Source organism: Electrona antarctica (assembly GCF_951216825.1).
Source record: "Electrona antarctica genome assembly, chromosome: 5".
In the NCBI taxonomy this organism is placed as follows: domain Eukaryota; kingdom Metazoa; phylum Chordata; class Actinopteri; order Myctophiformes; family Myctophidae; genus Electrona; species Electrona antarctica.
In genome coordinates, this window is record NC_136810.1 from 50,057,120 (window position 1) to 50,076,126 (window position 19,007).

The window sequence follows — 19,007 nt, forward strand, 5'->3', positions numbered from 1 at the left end:
GGGGACTGCGATGTTTTTATCCCACAGTCAAACTGTTATGTTACAGTAGCTATGTCCTGCTTGACTTCTGCCTGTAAAGAGCTGTATAAAGTCAGACTACTGGTACAAATGTGAGTTGAGAGAGAGAGATAGTATCAAGAGCAAATATCACCTGTAGGCCTACGGTATATTTGTTGCAAGGACAGAGTATTGCAGGTTTCTGCTGACAGCGTAGAAAAATTAGACCCAGACGGTGAAGTGGAAAATCCCAGTCCTCTGTTTGGGTCTGTTCAGCCTGCTTGCCTCTTTCTGCCGTCTCTCTCTCCGTGTCACCAAAGACAATAGCTCCATTTCTGTGACCAATTTACTGTAATTATATTCATTATAATTTACGTATTATAATCAGTGTCTATATAGTCCACTCTCGCCCCACAGTACGTTGTACAATGAAGAGCCAAAAAAGAACATCTAAAAAGCTCACAATCTCCTGTAGATCTGTTGTTTTCGCCTTACAAGCACGCAGATTGCAGACTACTATTGACTCTATCCCTTGGAGAGTTGCAATTGATGACCAGGTTAATAAACATGGGGAAACATTCCATGAATCGATCCTCTATTTGATAATTGTACGTCAGTGTCACCAAAGGGTAAAGCGGTGGTCGGGTTATATTGTAGCGCCTTTTGACTGTTTTGAGTATTGTTTGGAATTTTAAGATATTGCTCACATCACAATTGGTAGACAAGGACAGAGCTCTTATTAACTTGATTGGAGATAAATGTCACCTACCGGATCACTCAATGCTGTGGCTAAAGGTTAGGGATGCATGAAATCCCTCCAACTGCAAGAAGTGCCTGTTTGCAAACGCCAGTGAGCCTTTACTATGAGACCCAGCAGAACATGTCTGTCTGTGTGTCCGTGTGTCACGCTGTAACACCACCCGCCCGCCACCAGAGGGCGCAGCTGTATCATACACAAAAACACACACGCACGCACGTACACACGCACAAACGCGCATGCACACGCAAAAAAAATAAAACTTTAAAAAATATATAAATAATCAAAACAAATAAAAAAAATTATAATAATTTAAAAAAAAAGAAAAAAAAGAAAAAAGAAAAATTAACAAAAGAAAATTAACAAAAAAGAGAACAAAAAAATTAACTTAAAAAAAAGAATTAAAAAAGGGGAATAAAAGCTCTGTGTGTGTGTGTGTGTGTGTCAGACTGCCACAACAGCTGCGTTCGCTCCCCGCGTTTACGCGTCTTACTTGTACAGCTATAGACACATTGAGTCGGTAAGTACCAGCCACTTTCCTAAATTCTGACATGGGCCGTACTGCTACGTTAAAATTAATTGAGAGATTACAGACTCTAAACAATCAAATCACCACAAATGTCATTCTGGCCAATCATTTTTGGCGTATTCCCTTTTCTGCCCTCACTTTTATCCTCAATTATGTACTTTGCTCAGCCAATCAAATGGGTGATCAGCCCGTGTTTGTTTTTCACACAAAAACGGAAAGCTGGACATAGGAGGCCGGGTCTAGCGCCCCTCAAAAATAAATATACTGAAATACAGTAAAGCCTATACTAATGTAGCCTGGTCAGCCACGCGCACTTCATCATCAGATATTATTGTATTATATAAGGAGGAAGAATTTGTTCCAAAAAGTGTACAGTATTTGTTAAAATTACATTTTTATGTGGACACATGCCCACCAGTTCATTAAGAATGCCTGGTTTGCCTGGTGGGTGGTGATGGGTGGTGAGCCACCTGAACTGAAGCCGCACCCACAGCTGTTGTTGTATGATCAAGGGGGAGGGGTTATGGGAGGGGGTGATATTGTGATGTGACTATCACTGTTTTTTTCATTGGCACGTTTTGACTGTCGAGGTTTCAGCCTCCAGAAAGAAACCCTAAATACAAAGGGAAGACATCATTGCACATAACAACCACACAGAGGGGTCTAATGAAGTACCGTCACCTCATGAACAACATGCAAATCTGGGAAAAAATTAAAAATAAAATCACTGCACTGCACTCCATCTTTAAAAATGAGGAACAGTGTGTTTTGAAATAATGGCGTACTACAGTAGGTTACTGGGTCTGTCTTTACCACATCTGCCTGGCCACGAGTCACAGAGCTATCCTTGGTGCTGGAATATACTATGTGAGATAATAGCAGGCATTCTTTAGAGTTTAGATAACTGGAACATGACACGGAAAATACAAACATTTCCACGCACATTTCCACTAGGCCGAGGACGAAATGCCACTTCATTCTTTTTAAATCAGCCTCATGGTGGCGCTATAACAGGCCAATTCCTGTTTTTACCTATAACTGCATCGATCTGTGTACAACTTTGTATGCGCACTCTCTAGAGGCCATAGCAAAACATTTTCCCTGCATTTTCCACATCTCCCAGTTATAGCGCCACCATGAGGCCGATTTCTGCAAAACATATATTAGTTATTATATTAGTCGCACAGATTTCATCCAAATCTCACGCAAATCGGTACACATGATCTCTGTAGTGCATGTGATCAAGACGTGTCTGTTGGATTTCTCAGATTCTACACTGATTGGCTAAGATTGCCTTCCAAAGTTTTCAGGAGTGTCCCGTTTTGTACAAAATGCTGCAAATCATGAACGCAGGGCCCGAGAGCAGTGAAACTGTGCACGCATATTCCCACTAGGCTGAGGAGGAAATACCACTTGACATTTTTCAAATCAGCCTCATGGTGGCGCTATAACAGGCCAAGTCACGTCTTGCACCGATCTGCATTAAACGTTGTATGCACAAAATGTTGTGTGCACACTCCCTACAGCCCAAGGAAAAACATCTGGCCTGCATTTTTCAATTGTGCCTTTTCAAGCGCCACCAGGAGGCCCATTTATGTGCAACACTCTTTTTTATGTTAGTCCTTCAGATTTTATCCAAATATCAATCCTGGTGGAAACCTGTGCCCCCGAGGTGCACTTCTTCTAGTTTCCTCTCGCTTTGGCCTGCTGGATTTTAAGGCCTGTTTTTAAAGGACGCCAGTGATTTGCATTTTTTGAGGGAAGGGGTCAGCATGGCAGCAGCAGGGAGAGCGGGAACGCAGAAAGATCACAAAGTGGTGTAAACATCCGAGCGAGATTTGATCGCGCGCCAACCTTCCGGGATGAATTCATAATTGTCTCTTCTACGAATGCACACGGCTGTCTTCTGCTTCCAGGATAAAGCACCATCTATGTCTCTCTGGGCCTGCATTTAATCCATTTTGGCCTGACCTCGAAATTAAAAAAAAATCTTCTAAATCCTCCAGTTTTCTGAAATAAATATTTTCACGATTTTTCAAAAATAGCAGACCTACAAGCTCATAGCGCGCCACTCGGTGGCGCGCTATGAGCTTGTAGATCTGCTATTTTTCAATAGCTAAAGCATAACATAATGCTAACACCAAAAGGGGTTCCCGCCCAAAATGGGTTAATTCTGGAAATAGCAATAGTGGACGGCAGGCGTGGCTTTACAATAGAGGCGAGGGAGGCGGCTGCCTCCCCAAATTAACCTCGTCTCCCCTTGACTTGTCAGTCAAGAGAGAGGGAGAGAAAAAAACCCCACCAAAACAGAATAGTTTGCAGCGAGTTGCTCGGCCATTGGCTCCTCCTCGCCCATTCAATCTATTCCGTAGTCCGACCAATACGAATGCACATTTCTGCCTTTGTCTCATGGGGTGCCATGGGTTATGGTAGGTTAAAAAAAATCACACTCGTGTGAAGTGAGGGGCGCAGCGAGGGTAGTATTTATACCAGGCAGATGACGGTTTTGGTTACATCTTGGATGCTAAAGTATTAGCGTTAATGCTAGTGAGTTAAAATGAGGCCAATCCTTACTTTAGAAAATGCCAATGTTCCAATCGTGATCACTGGATAATCACAAAGGAACATTTGCGATTTGTTCAAAACCATGGACAGCGCCCTAGTTTCTGAGAAAAGAGCGTGCAAAGGCTAATACAGAAGCTAATGGCAACATTTAAAGTCCATAGACTTGATGATGTAATTTCGGTGAAGCCATGCATTGGAGGGGCTATAGCGCCCCTCAAAAAGAAGCTCTTGATGGAGTGATGAGAGGGGGGGTGGGTGAGAATCTTTGCCAGACCAGGAGCAGGCAGAGGCGATGCAATACGGTAATAATAACTTAGATAAGTTAGATTTGAATAGCGGCATGCAAAGACGCTTTAACCAAAACAGAGCAAAACAAGCACAGAGTCAAAGGCCTTGGCGAACAGTTGCCTTTTCAGTGTGGGGTTATATGGCTGCCACAATGTTAAACTTGTATTTTGAAGGGTCGAGCCGGAACGCGGAACCCAGGGTCTTCCGGCTGCGTGAATGGGCTATTCGCGCAGTCTAGATGAACGTGAGCTGCGAGAGGACATGTTTGGAACGAACGGCACGCGGTACACAGTCAGGTTCACACAAACAAAGTGAAATGCTCGGTGCGATCCGCATGGACAAGGGAAAACGTGTCATGTAACTTTTAGATGAAATACACGGACGGACCTTGAGACGTACAAACTGTTCAGAACTCAAAGAATTAGCACCCATAGCTGGTAGGGGGAAAAGGGTGAATGTCGTTCACTGTGGATGCCGAAGTGTTATTGTTTACAGACTGTTTATTGTATTTGGTTTATGGGATTCAGGATGCATTGTACAGATTATTGAAAATATCGGCTATGTAGGGGGAAATGTGCAATGTATCTGTAGTATTTGGATTTTATATTGTGACGGTTCCCTAGGACCTAGGTTGTGTATGGTGTGTGTATATTTGCTATAATATGCTATAATATATAATGCCTAGTAGTAGGCCTACAGTACTTCACTTATTTGGGGTCATGTGATTATGTTTTTTTGTACTTTCCTAATCATTTGTATTATTGTGTCCAATAGGATTGGGGAGCAGAGCTGCTAATGATGATCAGCTCGCACCTGGGCCGGGGCATCGATGCCCTATAAATGCCTGCTTCCCCAGTCCTTCCAAGGAATGGTCACGTGACTGGGCTGCGCCATGACACTTTCATGGGAGCCCAATCCACACCGGAAGTTCAATGAATAAATGGCAGTGAATGGAACCGGCTGGACCAGCTCATAACAAACATTATTTCTGAACAATTGAGACCTTTTGTCATATAATCGGTTCAGGAATATAAACAAAGATATATCACAGGTTGTTTTCTAATCACTTGCTTTTCGATGTGCACAGAGTGCACACTGCACAGTATATAATTTTATCTGAGGATCTAAACGGCAGCAGGTATCGTTTCTGGTATCGCAAGACAGGAAACGGTGGGAAGTCTCGCAATACTTGGTACGTTCAGAAAGGTACTTTGTGCTCTTTAGATACCATGGGCAGTATTATGCGTGTCTTAAGTACCAGGTCTTATGACTTAACTTAAGACCTGGAGGCGTGGTCAATGCTGTTTGGCCACTCAGAATAGCCAAATGGCATTGATAACGCCTCCAGGTCTATAAACATTACACAGTGTACACATCGAAAAACAACACAGCAGACAATAATGTGTTATGTCTTCTGTTGTTTTCCAGAAGCGATTACTTTACAAAAGGTCTCAGTCATTCAGAAATAGTGTTTGTTCATGAGCTGGTCACTGAGCTCTCATCGACTCCAGTGCATTCTGCCGAACTTCCGGGTGTAGTTTGGCTCCCATGAAAGCATCCATGAAAGTGTCATGGCGCAGCCCAGTCACGTCACGTGACCATGTCCTTTCCTTCTCAAAGCTTCCTTGAGTCCTTCCCCAGTTCTGTTCGTTTCATTTGCTTTCTGCACCTCGCCAGCTATGCACCCTTTTCAACATTTTGGTTAATGCATGCAACACGCACCCACACACACTTCACTCATGCATACACGCACTAGCGGCACTACACCACTGACTACTGATTTCCACACTTCATCTGTTTATTCATGATGTATTCCTTGATTCCTTATTTTTGCTTAATTCATAAATTCTATTTCTTTGGTAAACTGTGTCTCCCCTGTCTGTTTGTTGTGTACCTTGGCACCCCCTATAGGCCAGGTGCACAACAATATGAAGATCAGCTCCAGATCGGTGAACCAATAGGATCCACCGGCTGTTTCAGCCGGCACCCGCCCCTCTATAGCACCCGCCCCTCTGCACCCGCCCCTCTACAGCACCCGCCCCTCTACAGCACCCGCCCCTCTATAGCACCCGCCCCTCTACAGCACCCGCCCCTCTACAGCACCCGCCACTCTATAGCACCCGCCCCTCTACAGCACCCGCCACTCTATAGCACCCGCCCCTCTACAGCACCCGCCCCTCTACAGCACCCGCCCCTCTATAGCACCCGCCCCTCTACAGCACCCGCCCCTCTACAGCACCCGCCCCTCTATAGCACCCGCCACTCTATAGCACCCGCCCCTCTATAGCAGAAATCACACGGGCTGAGGCAGGCCATAGATATTAAAAAATATAGATGTCTCATTGGTCGCTGCAGTTCGTTGGAGCGACCTGTCAATTGAGGAAGTCAATTGGAAGGCAAGTGGCTGCTGGGAAAGAGGGAGTCGCGACTCTGATTGGCCTATACCGAACGTCCCCTTCCGTTCTTCCGTTTTGCTTCCGCTATGCTTCGCAAGGAATCTCGGGAAAGCTATGGCCAAGTCGCTTCCCGTTGTCTCCATGTTGCCTTCCGTTGATATACATGATGCCCCAGAGCCGGACGGATGAGGCGTCTTATGTTTATATGTCTAGTATGGGGCAGGCTATGACTTTACAGGATGGCAGGAGTTCACTTACTTGCCGGAAGGCTAGCTTCCTCCCACACATTATTCTGTCAAATACACACTGTTGAGATGTTGTTCAGCAACATGCTGCGTAGAGAGGCTGACTGAGAACACTGTGGACTGAGTCAGTCACTCAGGGTTTTACTGTGTACTCATGGCTCATAAGTATCCCAAAAAAGTGAACTTGCCTCTGTGACCGAATTCAGCAAAACCTACCCTATTTTAGCTGCTGCAAGTGTCGCAGCATGATGTCGATCAACCCTTAAAATAATACCCTGTATGTAACGCACGCGCACACACGCACACACACACGCACACGCACACGCACACACACACACACACACACACAAATAACCTAATAACCTTCCCATCACACATTCCCATCCTATATAGACCTAGGCCAACTCTTAACCAATTCCCTGGAAGCCATCTCCTCATAGTGATGGTACCTCCACAATGCCAATTGTCACTCTAATGGCCTTTCTGACACACTCATTTACTCGTTTAGTGTGCATGCGTATTAAGGGGGCACAAAGGGTATTCAATTCATACCGAACCCTGTGTGTGATGTATTATCTGTGCAGACACTACAACCATTACATTAAGATCGGCTCTGTTCTTCTCTATACTGAGAGTAGTAATTTCCCCCCTCTCCCTACAGTACACAATATGACTCATTTAACCTCTCACTGACACCATCACTGAATCTTTGTGGGCCCTATACAAACAACTGCTGTCTTTATTATCTTTCTTATCTCTCTCTCCATCTCCATCTCTCCCTCTGTGGTCGGTAATCAGTCAGCTTAGCTGCTCATCTCGGTAAACACCATTAGCCCCAGCCAGCACAGACCACCAATCACGGTTCAGTACCACCAGCGGGCCAGCCTATAGCAGCGAGGAACACTGAGTCCCTCGTGACATGCTGACCTGATGCATGTCGGTGAGCGGTTGCTATGGAAACCCTTACTGTACCGAGTGGCTCCGCAGAAATGCAGTAGAGCAAAGGAGAGAGAGGGAGGAAGAGAGAGAGGGAGGGAGAGAGAGGAGGAGGTGGCAGGAATGAAACAATGCTCATCCATAATAACATATATTATATTAGTGTTTTTTTAGAAAAGGTTGGTTGTTTGAGGATGATAGGGGAACGTAGTGTTTTCTCTAGTGCAGAGTGATTGATTAAAGCCCTATATCGCGTGACATACGCGATATAGGGTGACTGTTCTACGTGCTCCCGTTTGTATTTTTTATTCAACGTTTGGATTCCTAGAGCATAATATGACATCAATAAAACAGGGACGCAGGGTTGAAAGTGCTTCAAAGCACTCGGGGCAGACCAGGCAACCATTTTTGAACGTTCTGGCTCGGTACTATACTCTTGGTTTGGATGAGAGACAGACGGACGGACAGCTTTGATGAATCCACGCTATTAGCGTAATAGAATGCTGCCCAGGAAAGACATCGAGCAACCTGTTGCTGTTATGCTGCCGTTCATCCTGTATATTTTTCCTATTAAGTAATTGAAAGGAGGGACAACTGAAAACGACATCCATCTACTGTAGGTTAACCAGGAGCATGTGGTCACAGCCTACACTAGTCATTTAGTCAGCCATACAAAATATCTGCTTCAACGGAACTGTAACCACTTTAAACCGGGCATGCATATTTTGGGGCGTGCCATTATAGCCAAACATTTTTGCTAAATAAGAATATTAATAACTAGAACTGCACTCTGTCGAGTGCCTACTTGCTTGTTGCACACAAGTAGGCCTAGTGCGCAAGCACTGAAACATTTGCAATATTGAATTATTAGGTTTAGCCATTTGCTACGTACCTTGCTTTTGGAGGAAAAAAAGTTTTGAAGTATGGTAATGATTACTTATGCCTGGTATGGCAGTGGTGTCAGATTACATACATGTATACATAGGGGCATTACCTTTAGTCCACCCGACACTGAAACATGTCATCGTTACGTCACCATCGATAACCAATTATACCCTGTACATATATTCATCACGTCATATGCTCATATGTCTATATATATACGTCTATATGTATGTATATGTAATTTCTGAGTTGGTTAGTGGTATAATGTGGTTACTCGGGTGGTTTGATGCGTATGTCCCTTTAATTCACCCGACACTGAAACATATCATTACGTCACCATCGTAAACCAATTATACCCTGGCATTGGTACATATCTTCATCACGTCATGGGACATGCGCGGAAAACATACCTGTACGGTCTGCTTCCGTATGTGCCGTGCCAGCATTTGACGTCATATCTTTTGCTGCTAAGGGACATTGGTACATATCTTCATCACGTCATGGGACATACGCATCGTAGCACCTGACTGATAACATTACTTGCACGCTCTGCTTGCGCAAGTAATAATAATAATAATTGAGAAAATAGCCAACTGGCTCCATTAAATGGGCTTGATAAGTAACATACTCGATGTGGGTTGATAACACTCGAATCCGCTAGATCCTACAGTGCTTGTAGAATGGCTATTTTCACTATTCGCAATACGATAGAAGTAGAAGATAAGGTCTGTGGACACTTAAACATGAATTAAACATGAAAGCAAAGCATGGGAAGATTAAAAAATAAGAGAGGGCGCTACGTGAAATACCGTCCATCCTCCTCATCATAAAGCAGACAGCTGCTGGCAACCCGCCTGTAGTTAGTTAGTTATTTAAAGTTAGAGATCATGGAACGAAAACAATACGAAAACGAAAAATGTGCTAAAAATGTGCTACTCTTCAAACACCATTAGTGGTAAAAGTTTGTGGTTGTGTAGCCTGCTGCAATACTTGAGTGTTTGTATGGTAAATCCAATGGATGTACAGTACAGTACAGTACAATACAGACAGACAGACAGACAGACAGACAGACAGACAGACAGACAAGACAGAACCACGTGGGGAAACAAAATAAAAAGAATGAATGAAACGACACATTCTGCAACTAGGCCAATCTCTTCTGCAATTACTGTATCTAGGATCAAATACAGAACGTTCCAACACGGCTCTCCCATTCATCAGTAGATCAGCTCAGACTCGGCATTCATGATTAGTCTTTCCCTTCAAATGATATCTGCTCTTTACTTCTGTCTCCACACTATGCCATTGCGCGCTCACACTGTCAAATTAAAAGATATCAATCATTACAATTATATCATAATTGTCCCTCCATCCATCTATCCACTTGGCCGTTCCATCATCCATCGATCTTTGAGACCTGTCCAGAGTGTCCACGCCAATGATTTGCGTTGCAACACGTTGCACAGAGCGCAGAGAAATCACATCGCTCTTGCAGGTATAGGGCTGTCACGATTACACATTTATGTCCACGATTTAATTTTTGGCAACGGAACATTATGAATAGAAATGACATTTGTTTTGCCTTGTAGGCTTCGTATTGAAAAAGCGCACAGGGCAGATATGACAAATAACGGAAATATACTGTACCAAGGAATTACTGGCATTTTTTTTTTTAAAGTAAAACGTTTGCGACCCGTTGTAAGCTTGTAGATCAGCTATTACTGCTTTTTTTAAACGTACTATGAACATATTTCAACATGGAAACACAAAATAATTGAGATTAATAATCATTGTGTAATAATGGTGGTTGCCAGTTCAACTGGGTGGACTGCGCTGCGACTGCGAGTCTATAAACATCAGCTCTGTCCATCCATCAATCTGTCACTCTACCCCACTATCAGCATTCTGTACCCCCACATGTTAATTATCTGCTATTCTGACTTCTTCTCCTTTGTCCTTATTCTACCCTTCCATCCTTTGTGCGTGTGCGTGTGTGTGTGTGTGTGTGTGCATGTGCGTGCATGAAGTTCATATCAGTGTTGTAATGACCTGCTACAGTACTTATAGTTATGTAACAAGGCTTTGACCGCATGTAGCTGTTTGCCCGAACTTAACACCTTTCGTGTGTGTGTGTGTGACTGTGTGTGTGTGTGTGTGTGTGTGTGTGTGTGTGTGCGCATGCGTGTGTGTGTGTGCGTGCATCTTCGACTGGGATACATATTCAGCCTAACTGGACCTGAACTGAACTCTTCTCTGAGGAAAGTCTGGTAGACTGGTCTAAATTGTATGTATCTACGAATTTCTATGGAATATCTCAATTGTTTGATGATCGGCTACACTATCGGCTACACTATCAAACAATTGAGATAGTCCATAGAAATTCGTAGTAGTCACTACGAACACGTACGAGGTACATCTCAGCATCGAGGTGGTTGCCAGTTCAACTGGGTGGACTGCGCTGCGACTGCGAGTCTATAAACATCATCTCTGTCCATCCATCAATCTGTCACTCTACCCCACTATCAGCATTCTGTACCCCCACATGTTAATTATCTGCTATTCTGACTTCTTCTCCTTTGTCCTTATTCTACCCTTCCATCCAAAAAAGTCTGATAGACTGGTCTGGTCTAAATTGTATGTATCTACGAATTTCTATGGAATATCTCAATTGTTTGATAGTGTAGTGTATCGGCTACACTATCAAACAATTGAGATAGTCCATAGAAATTCGTAGTATAGTCACTACGAACGCGTACGAGGTACATCTCAGCATCCAGGATGTCCCCAACAACAGGCTCAAGAAAAAATAGTGATACGTCAGCTCTGTGTGACAAGCAGGTCGACCGGTTATACAAAACTGTCATTTCCAAACCCTTGTGTTGCTCGGGACTTTTAGCAGGGGACCTGCCATGATCCCCCTCCGTCTGTTCCTTCGTGCACCCCTTAAGGCGGTACAGGCTGAATTTAGAGCCTCCGAATATGCAGAATGTCCCTTTGGCAGCAGCGGAGGTGAGGGGCGTTGGAGAGAGAGGTATACTCAGAAGACATGTATAGGGAGGACAGCAGATTGTGTGGTTTTTTAAGAGAGAAATAGAGAGAGAGAGAGGATGGGGGGGGGGTCATATCAGTACAGTACTGTACGGACCACATGCACTCCCGGCTTCTTGCATGTCTCCCCCTCTCTCTCCGACATTCGTTTCCGGCCTTTCTACACTCCGTACTATACAATATTATACTATCTACTATCCAAAAAAGGAGAAATAATAATAACCTTAAAACTAGGCATGTGCCGATGAGACATTTTGGCCGATATCGATATCCGATATCATGTATTGCTGTTATGGCCGATAACCGATATTACAGATGTCGATATGATCTCATTCTGTATTAAAAAAAATTATAATAATTTCGTCCATTCTGAAAAATACATGTAACAGGGTGTCTGCACTGCAGGCTTTATAGGCAAGTCCGATTTAACTTTAATACCTTTACATTTAATATTGTGAGCTTATAGATCTGTTCAAGCTGTTACTTTGGGCTTGTTTATCAGTAAAGACAGACCGATTAATCAGACCGATTAATTAATCGGTCTGATAGATTGATCGAACCGATGCCGATTAATCTAAAAACAACTAGAATCGGCCGATACCGATGTTGTTTGCCGATTAATCTCCCAACACTACTTAAAACTGTCAGGATCTGCCTTCTGTGTGTTGTTTTTGTTGTTCTTGGAACTTATTCTGAAGTTATGCTATGGTGTTCTTGAACCTTATTTTGAAGTGATGCTTTGTGTTTCCTGTTTTCCTTTGTAGTTGGTTCCTGCCTTGTCTCACCTTCCCTGATTTTTGGTTCTTTGTTTCACCTGTGTCTTGTTTTCCCCCAGCCAATCCTGTTGTTTATTTGATTTGAGTTCACCTGTGTCCTGTTAATCTTGTGCCTATTTAAGCCCTGTGTTTGGTTGTGTTCTGTGTTGGATTATTGTATTGTCACCTGAGTTCCTAGTCTGTTTTATGTTTGTTTGATGGTGTTGCTCTCCTGCAAACCTGTTTAAATAAACTTCCACTTGATTCTGACTTCCTCGTATTTGGGTCCTACTTGGAAACCACCTCCTGACAGAATAATCCAACCACCATTGGACCCAGCGGGAAGAGTTTTGTTTTTGATTATTTTCAAGATGCCAGCAGTTTGGAGCAAGCCGCTAGTGAGCCCAGGTCTGTCGGTGTACACCCCTGTGACACATGCCTGTACTCTGCCATCTCCTGCCCATGCCTTGCCCACCCAGGGGCTCCACGCTCCTCACCCTGAGCGCTATGGAGGTAATCCTGAGTCCTGTGACTCTTTCCTTGCCCAGTGTTGGGCAGTTTTTGAGGACCAGGCACCTGCCTTCTCCACTGAACATTCCCGCCTGGCTTATGTGAGGTACATGCTCACAGGAGAGGCCCTATCCTGGGCTATTGATGTGTGGGAGGAGGAACAAAGTTTTTGCTCCAGCTACAACTCTTTCACAACAGAGCTGAGAAGAGTTTTTGGTTCTCCAGTATCTAGTGTTCCTGAACCTGTGCTGCCCAGCAACACCAAGTCCATGCCTGTGCTGCCCAGCGCACCCAAGCTGCCCAGCGAACCCGAACCCGATCTGCCCAGCGAACCTGAGCTGCCCAGCGAACCCGAGCTGCCCAGCGAACCCCAGCCCGAGCTGCCCAGCGAACCCGAACCCGAGCTGCCCAGCGAACCCGAGCTGCCCAGCGAACCTGAACCCGAGCTGTCCAGCGCCACCGAGCCTGTGCTGCCCAGCGCCACCGAGCCTGCGCTGCCCAGTGCCACCGAGCCTGCGCTGTCCAGTGCCTCCGAGGTGCCCAGTGTCACTGTGCCCGGTGCTGCTGACACTCTTCTGCATCCCTGCGTCCCTACACCTGCCTGCTTTGTGAACTTCCCTGATCTTGTCTGTAATGACTCGGTACCTGTCTACCCTGAGCCGACTCCAGCCCAAGACCCATTTGAGGGGTCTCGTTTGGTCGTGTTCAGGGGAACCCGTGGGACCTCCAGAAGGGGGCGTGCGCGACATGGTTCCCGACACCGGCAACGCTCCCTGTTGCCCAGCGTCATGGATTATTCGCTGCCCAGCGCCTTGGAGTCCTTGCTATCCAGTGCCCAGTGTGTATCACTGCCCAGTGTTCAAGAGGCTCCACTGCTGCCCAGTGCTACTGTGACTCTGCCCCAAGTTTTGCCTGAGATTGTGTTGGCTGGTCCCGCCAACACCCTGCCTAGTCCCGTCAGTGACCCGTCCGAGTCCTCGTCTGTCCCTGCCTCTGTCCAGTCCGTGTCCTCGTCTGTCCCCGCCTCGGTCCTGTCTTTGTCCTCGTCTGTCCCCGCCTGTGTCCAGTCTGTGTCTTCGTCTGTCCCCGCCTGTGTCCAGTCTGTGTCCTCGTCTGTCCCCGCCTCTGTCCTGTCTGTGTCCTCGTCGGCTACCCCCGCTTGTGTTCCACATGTTTACCCGGCCGTCGCCATCACCAACGTCGTGCCTGCATCCCCATCGACTTCCCTCGCTGATGCTCTGCCAGCGGACTATGCCGACGCCCAGCCAGACGTCCTGTCAGCTGTCTCGGCTGACAGTCTGCCTGAGACCCTATCCGTTTACCCTGCTGACACTCACATTGAACATTCTGAACTGCCTCTGGTTGTCGCTGTTGAACCAAACCCAGTGTTCCCCCAGCCACCAGACTCCTGTTCTGTCCTCCCAGTGTCCCCCCAGCCACCAGACTCCTGTTCTGTCCTCCCAGTGTCCCCCCAGCCACCAGACTCCTGTTCTGTCCTCCCAGTGTCCCCCCAGCCACCAGACTCCTGTTCTGTCCTCCCAGTGTTCCCCCAGCCACCAGACCCTTGTTCTGTGCTCCTAGTGTCCCCACAGCCACCAGACCCCAGTTCAGTCCTCCCAGTGTCTAAACAGCCATGTGAGGCCTGTTTTGTTCTCCCAGTACCCCTTCAGCCACCTGACCAATATTCTCCTCTCCCTATGCCCCCGTCTCAGTGTCCGCTGCCCCAATCTCTGTCTCCATGTCCTCCTGAGCCTTTGTCCCCATGCTCTGCAGAGCCATTTTGTCCCAGCCCTCTTCAGCCTCTTTGCCCTAGACCCAGGCCCTATAGTCCCGTTTCTAGCCCTGTCCCTGGCCACCTTACTTCCCCAGTTTTGCAGCCTTTCTCCCCTGTATCCCAGTATGCCAGCCCCTTTGTTCCCCAAGTTACTTCCTCTTCCCAGCCTCCTCTGTTCCGTTCTAGAATGTCCTGCCCTTTGGTGGAGGGTTCACTTGGTCTACCTACTGCTCTCCCTTTCTGTTTGTCTGCCTGTCTCCCTCTCTGCGTGTCTGCTAGTTTGTCTGCTAGTCTTTTAGTCCGTCTGTCTACCCCCCAGTCCTCCAGTCTACCTTCTGACTTTCTTTCCCGCCAGATGTGTGAGATCACCTGTTTGTCCGCTTGTCTGCCAGTGTGCCAGTTAATCTGTTTGTCTGTTGGTTTGTCTGAGTTGATGCCTGTCTGCTTGTCTATGTGCCTTTCTGCATGTCTGTCTGTGTGTTTGCCTACTTGTCTTTCAGTGTGATTCCGGTTGTATGGTTGTGCCTTCCGCTGTCTCTCCATGTCTGTCCTGTGTCTGTAGCCTGCAGTGTTTTTCTGGTTTCTTGTAGTCTTTCAGCTAGTTGTGTGATGCCTGTTGTGGATGTCTTTGTCCTTGTGTGTGTCTTCTTGATTGCTTGTGTGAGTGATTCCTATTCTCCGTCTTGTCTCTTTTCTGCCTGTTTCTCGTCACCTTTTCCTTGCTAGTGTCCTCTGTCCTCTCTGTTCTGTATTGGTCAGTCATCCCCAGCCCCTCTCCACCCTGCCTTAGCCCCCAGCCCCTGGCTCTTTGCTCCAGTCCAGTTATTTTCCGCCTTGCCCCCTCTGTCTTGCCCTGTCCCTCCAGTTCAGTCCTGGTCCCTCCGCCGGACCACTTCCCGTTTGTTGTTTTTGTGGGGCGTCTGGGGATCCGCCCCTTTGATGGGGGGTATTGTCAGGATCTGCCTTCTGTGTGTTGTTTTTGTTGTTCTTGGAACTTATTCTGAAGTTATGCTATGGTGTTCTTGAACCTTATTTTGAAGTGATGCTTTGTGTTTCCTGTTTTCCTTTGTAGTTGGTTCCTGCCTTGTCTCACCTTCCCTGATTTTTGGTTCTTTGTTTCACCTGTGTCTTGTTTTCCCCCAGCCAATCCTGTTGTTTATTTGATTTGAGTTCACCTGTGTCCTGTTAATCTTGTGCCTATTTAAGCCCTGTGTTTGGTTGTGTTCTGTGTTGGATTATTGTATTGTCACCTGAGTTCCTAGTCTGTTTTATGTTTGTTTGATGGTGTTGCTCTCCTGCAAACCTGTTTAAATAAACTTCCACTTGATTCTGACTTCCTCGTATTTGGGTCCTACTTGGAAACCACCTCCTGACAAAAACAGCACGGGTGTCCTGAAACAAACCCTGAGTCTTCCGCTTGTTTGGGGAAGACATCCTGCACACAGTGACCAAATGTCCTGATTTGGCCGGGATTGTCCCGGTTTTCGACCTGTGGGTGTCCCTGAACAAAATATCACAAAAGACACTCAAATGTCCCGGTTTTCAACATCCACCACCAGATTGTCCCAGTTTTCACCACAATTAAAATACTCATTTGGAGTGCTTTACACACTGTAGATGTTTATCACATTCTGTTCTTTTGAATGTGCAGGTGAAATAATTACCAGAGTTCCAGACGACAGTGAAGTGTCAATTTAAGGCCTTTTAAGGCCTTTTTAATATTCTAAAAAAGGACCATTGCCGCATCAAAATCAATCAACAAACCATACTATGAAACTGGTCAAGCATTGGCCAAACTGTCAAATTAAATAAGAAAGAGGCAAAGATCTCGCTCACTGCGAGGCGCTGTGAGCTTGTAGATCTGCAGAATATTTACCTGTGGAACCGAGGCTAACTAAATGTAATGCCTCAACTCCTACAAAGTGCTTGTCAGAAGAAAAAAAATGCCTGTGTGTGTCTATCTATACGGCTTGTACAAGGCCGCGTTGTGATTGGCCAGTAGCCACTTCGAGTGGCAGTCAGGGCAAACGCTCTCACCAGAACTTATGGCCAGAACATGAATTACTATTCTATGTCTATCGGGATTCGGGTCGCAACTCGAACGGCCCTGAGCCGGCTCAATCGAACTTTGCAACGTTCGACGCGGCAACTCGCTCGATTTAACTTGCTCGGTGGTGCCTCACGCACCCTGGGCAAGACCTATACGCCGTAGATAGAGGCTATCATTTGTTTGGCCGGCGGAAGTATCGCCCAAGGAAATGACGTTGATGCTTTACAAGGCATCAGTTTACATTCTCCGCGAATGAAACAAGTGTTGTGATTGGTCGGGAAAATATCGTATCCGGGGGGAAATACATCTGACGGATGTTCCGGAGGATACATCCGCCGATAGCTTCTCTGCCTTACGTTGTGACCAGGCTTTTCTTTTCGCAGATAAGTAAGCCTGCATTAACCTGACTCCGCCAGATGGGATCAAGGCAGCACTGTGTATGCCTTGATCCCGCCTCTAGCTGCCGCTGATTGGCCAGGCCGTTTTGTGGCCGGGCATCAAGTCTGCCTGATAGTTCCCAGTTGGGAGCAGGAGGGGGGAACCCAGTGTACTCTCTGCTGCCCCATCTGGCGGAGTCAGGTTAAGCCTGCATGGGACCGAGGCTATAGGCCTCACGTGGCTCAAGTTCACTTGAGACGGCGGACCTCCGTCGTGGTCAGAAACTATACTTTATCGACTAAAAAGCTGTTGTAGGCGAGAAGCACTTCCGCGTTGGCCACAGAAGCGGGGCATGGTTATAAGCACAAGCCGCATCGAGTTTAGAATGCTGCGTGTGTGTGTGTGTGCGCTGTGTGCGTGCACGCACATGGCGTTTCCCCGCACGTCGTCCCCGCACTCTTACCTCCGTCCGAGTACGTCTCCGTCCCGTAGCCGTCCTGCAGCCCGTTGTTCCACGTGCCCTCGTACTTGCCGCTGGTGCCCGTGCTCTCGCGCACGCCGTAGCGTCCCTTGAAGCCGTTGGTCCACTCGCCCCGGTACACCCAGCGGCCTTTGCTCTCCACGCCCACGCCGTGCCTCTTGCCCTGGCCCCAGGTGCCCACGTAGGTGTTCCCGCTGGGCCAGGTGTAGACGCCCAGCAGCTCGAAGCCGTGCTGCCAGGAGCCGCAGTACTCGCCCTGGCCCTTGGGCCCCGTGCAGATCCCGTGGCCGTGTGCCTTGCCCTCGTCCCACCCGCCGCAGTAAGACCCCCCATCGTCAAAGTTGAACCTGCCGCCAGTGGACATGCATGTAACAGAGGTCTTGGCAAATCCCCCGAAGCCTCAAAAAGAAAAAGAAAAAAATGAAGAAGAAAAAAGGAAACAAACAAAGAAAAAGAAAGGGAATAAAGATGGCTAAAACCAATCCATTGGGTTATGTTCTGTGGGTAGAGAGGCAGGTGGTGTGAGCTCTGCTGTGGGGGGGCAGGGATGAAGAGGAGGAGGTGGTGGGAGGGAGGAGGAGACGTCTCCCGGACGGTTCAACCAAACCGGGAACCCGCCGCTGCGGGAGCGTTGCTAAGGGGTTGTCCGACGTGGTGGGAAGGGACCGGGGGGCAGTGGGAAGGCGGTCACACCATCCTCGTGGGTGGCAGACTCTCTGTCGCTGCGTGGTGGCGTTGGCTAGCGGCTCCTCGGGGCTTCTCTGCTGTGGCCGATCATGCAGCAGGTGGTGGGAGCGGAGGAGCGAGGGCCGAGAGCTGCCATCGTCGCGCTCTCCGATCGTCGGGCCTTTGTGCATGGAGGCTTCCTACATGGGCCCGGCCATCGATCTGCCTACACACAAGGCAGCAACAGCACTTGGAAGTCACTCACCGCCCCCTCCTATTGCTCTCTCTCCTCCTTCCTCTCCGCTCCAACGGGCCCACGCTTTCAGCCACCGCCGCCGCCGACCTGATGATGTGTCTGCCTCTCTGGGGTGCAGAGCCCCCAGTGTCTGTCTCCCCCTTGGCCTCCTCGCAGACCTCTCAGACTCCAGGCTAGAAACCGCCAGCCCTAGTAGGTACCCTGATGATCAGCCCCAAGGCCCCCAGCTGGGGCTAAACACACAGAGCTGCAACGGTTTACCATGTTGTACTTGTTTAGAGATATACCCTAAGCCGGCGTGTCCATATAAAGACTCTGTTAGGCTTGTACATTTAATTTAGTTGTCGTCGTCGTTGTTGTCAAGTTAATGTCATTATAAAAATAAAAACAATCAGTATTTATGCAGCTCGTGAAAGGCTTTTTAGGGACAGCATCCTCGCTTTCTCAATTCTCAACCCTCATGAACATGACCATACGCACACACATACACA

At 47.2% G+C, this 19,007-nt stretch overlaps 1 protein-coding gene across 1 annotated transcript in view; it reads right to left on the bottom strand.

Annotated features, from left to right (window-relative positions):
• Positions 1–17,958, bottom strand: part of jph3b (junctophilin 3b) — a gene marked incomplete at its 5' end in the record, with an annotated part of 58,307 nt that extends 40,349 nt beyond the window's left edge. Inside the window, one exon of the mRNA XM_079502367.1 lies at positions 17,577–17,958. Coding sequence (XP_079358493.1) covers positions 17,577–17,958 — 382 coding nt within the window. The remainder of the gene's footprint in view (positions 1–17,576) is intronic.
• Positions 17,959–19,007: the final 1,049 nt, after the last annotated feature.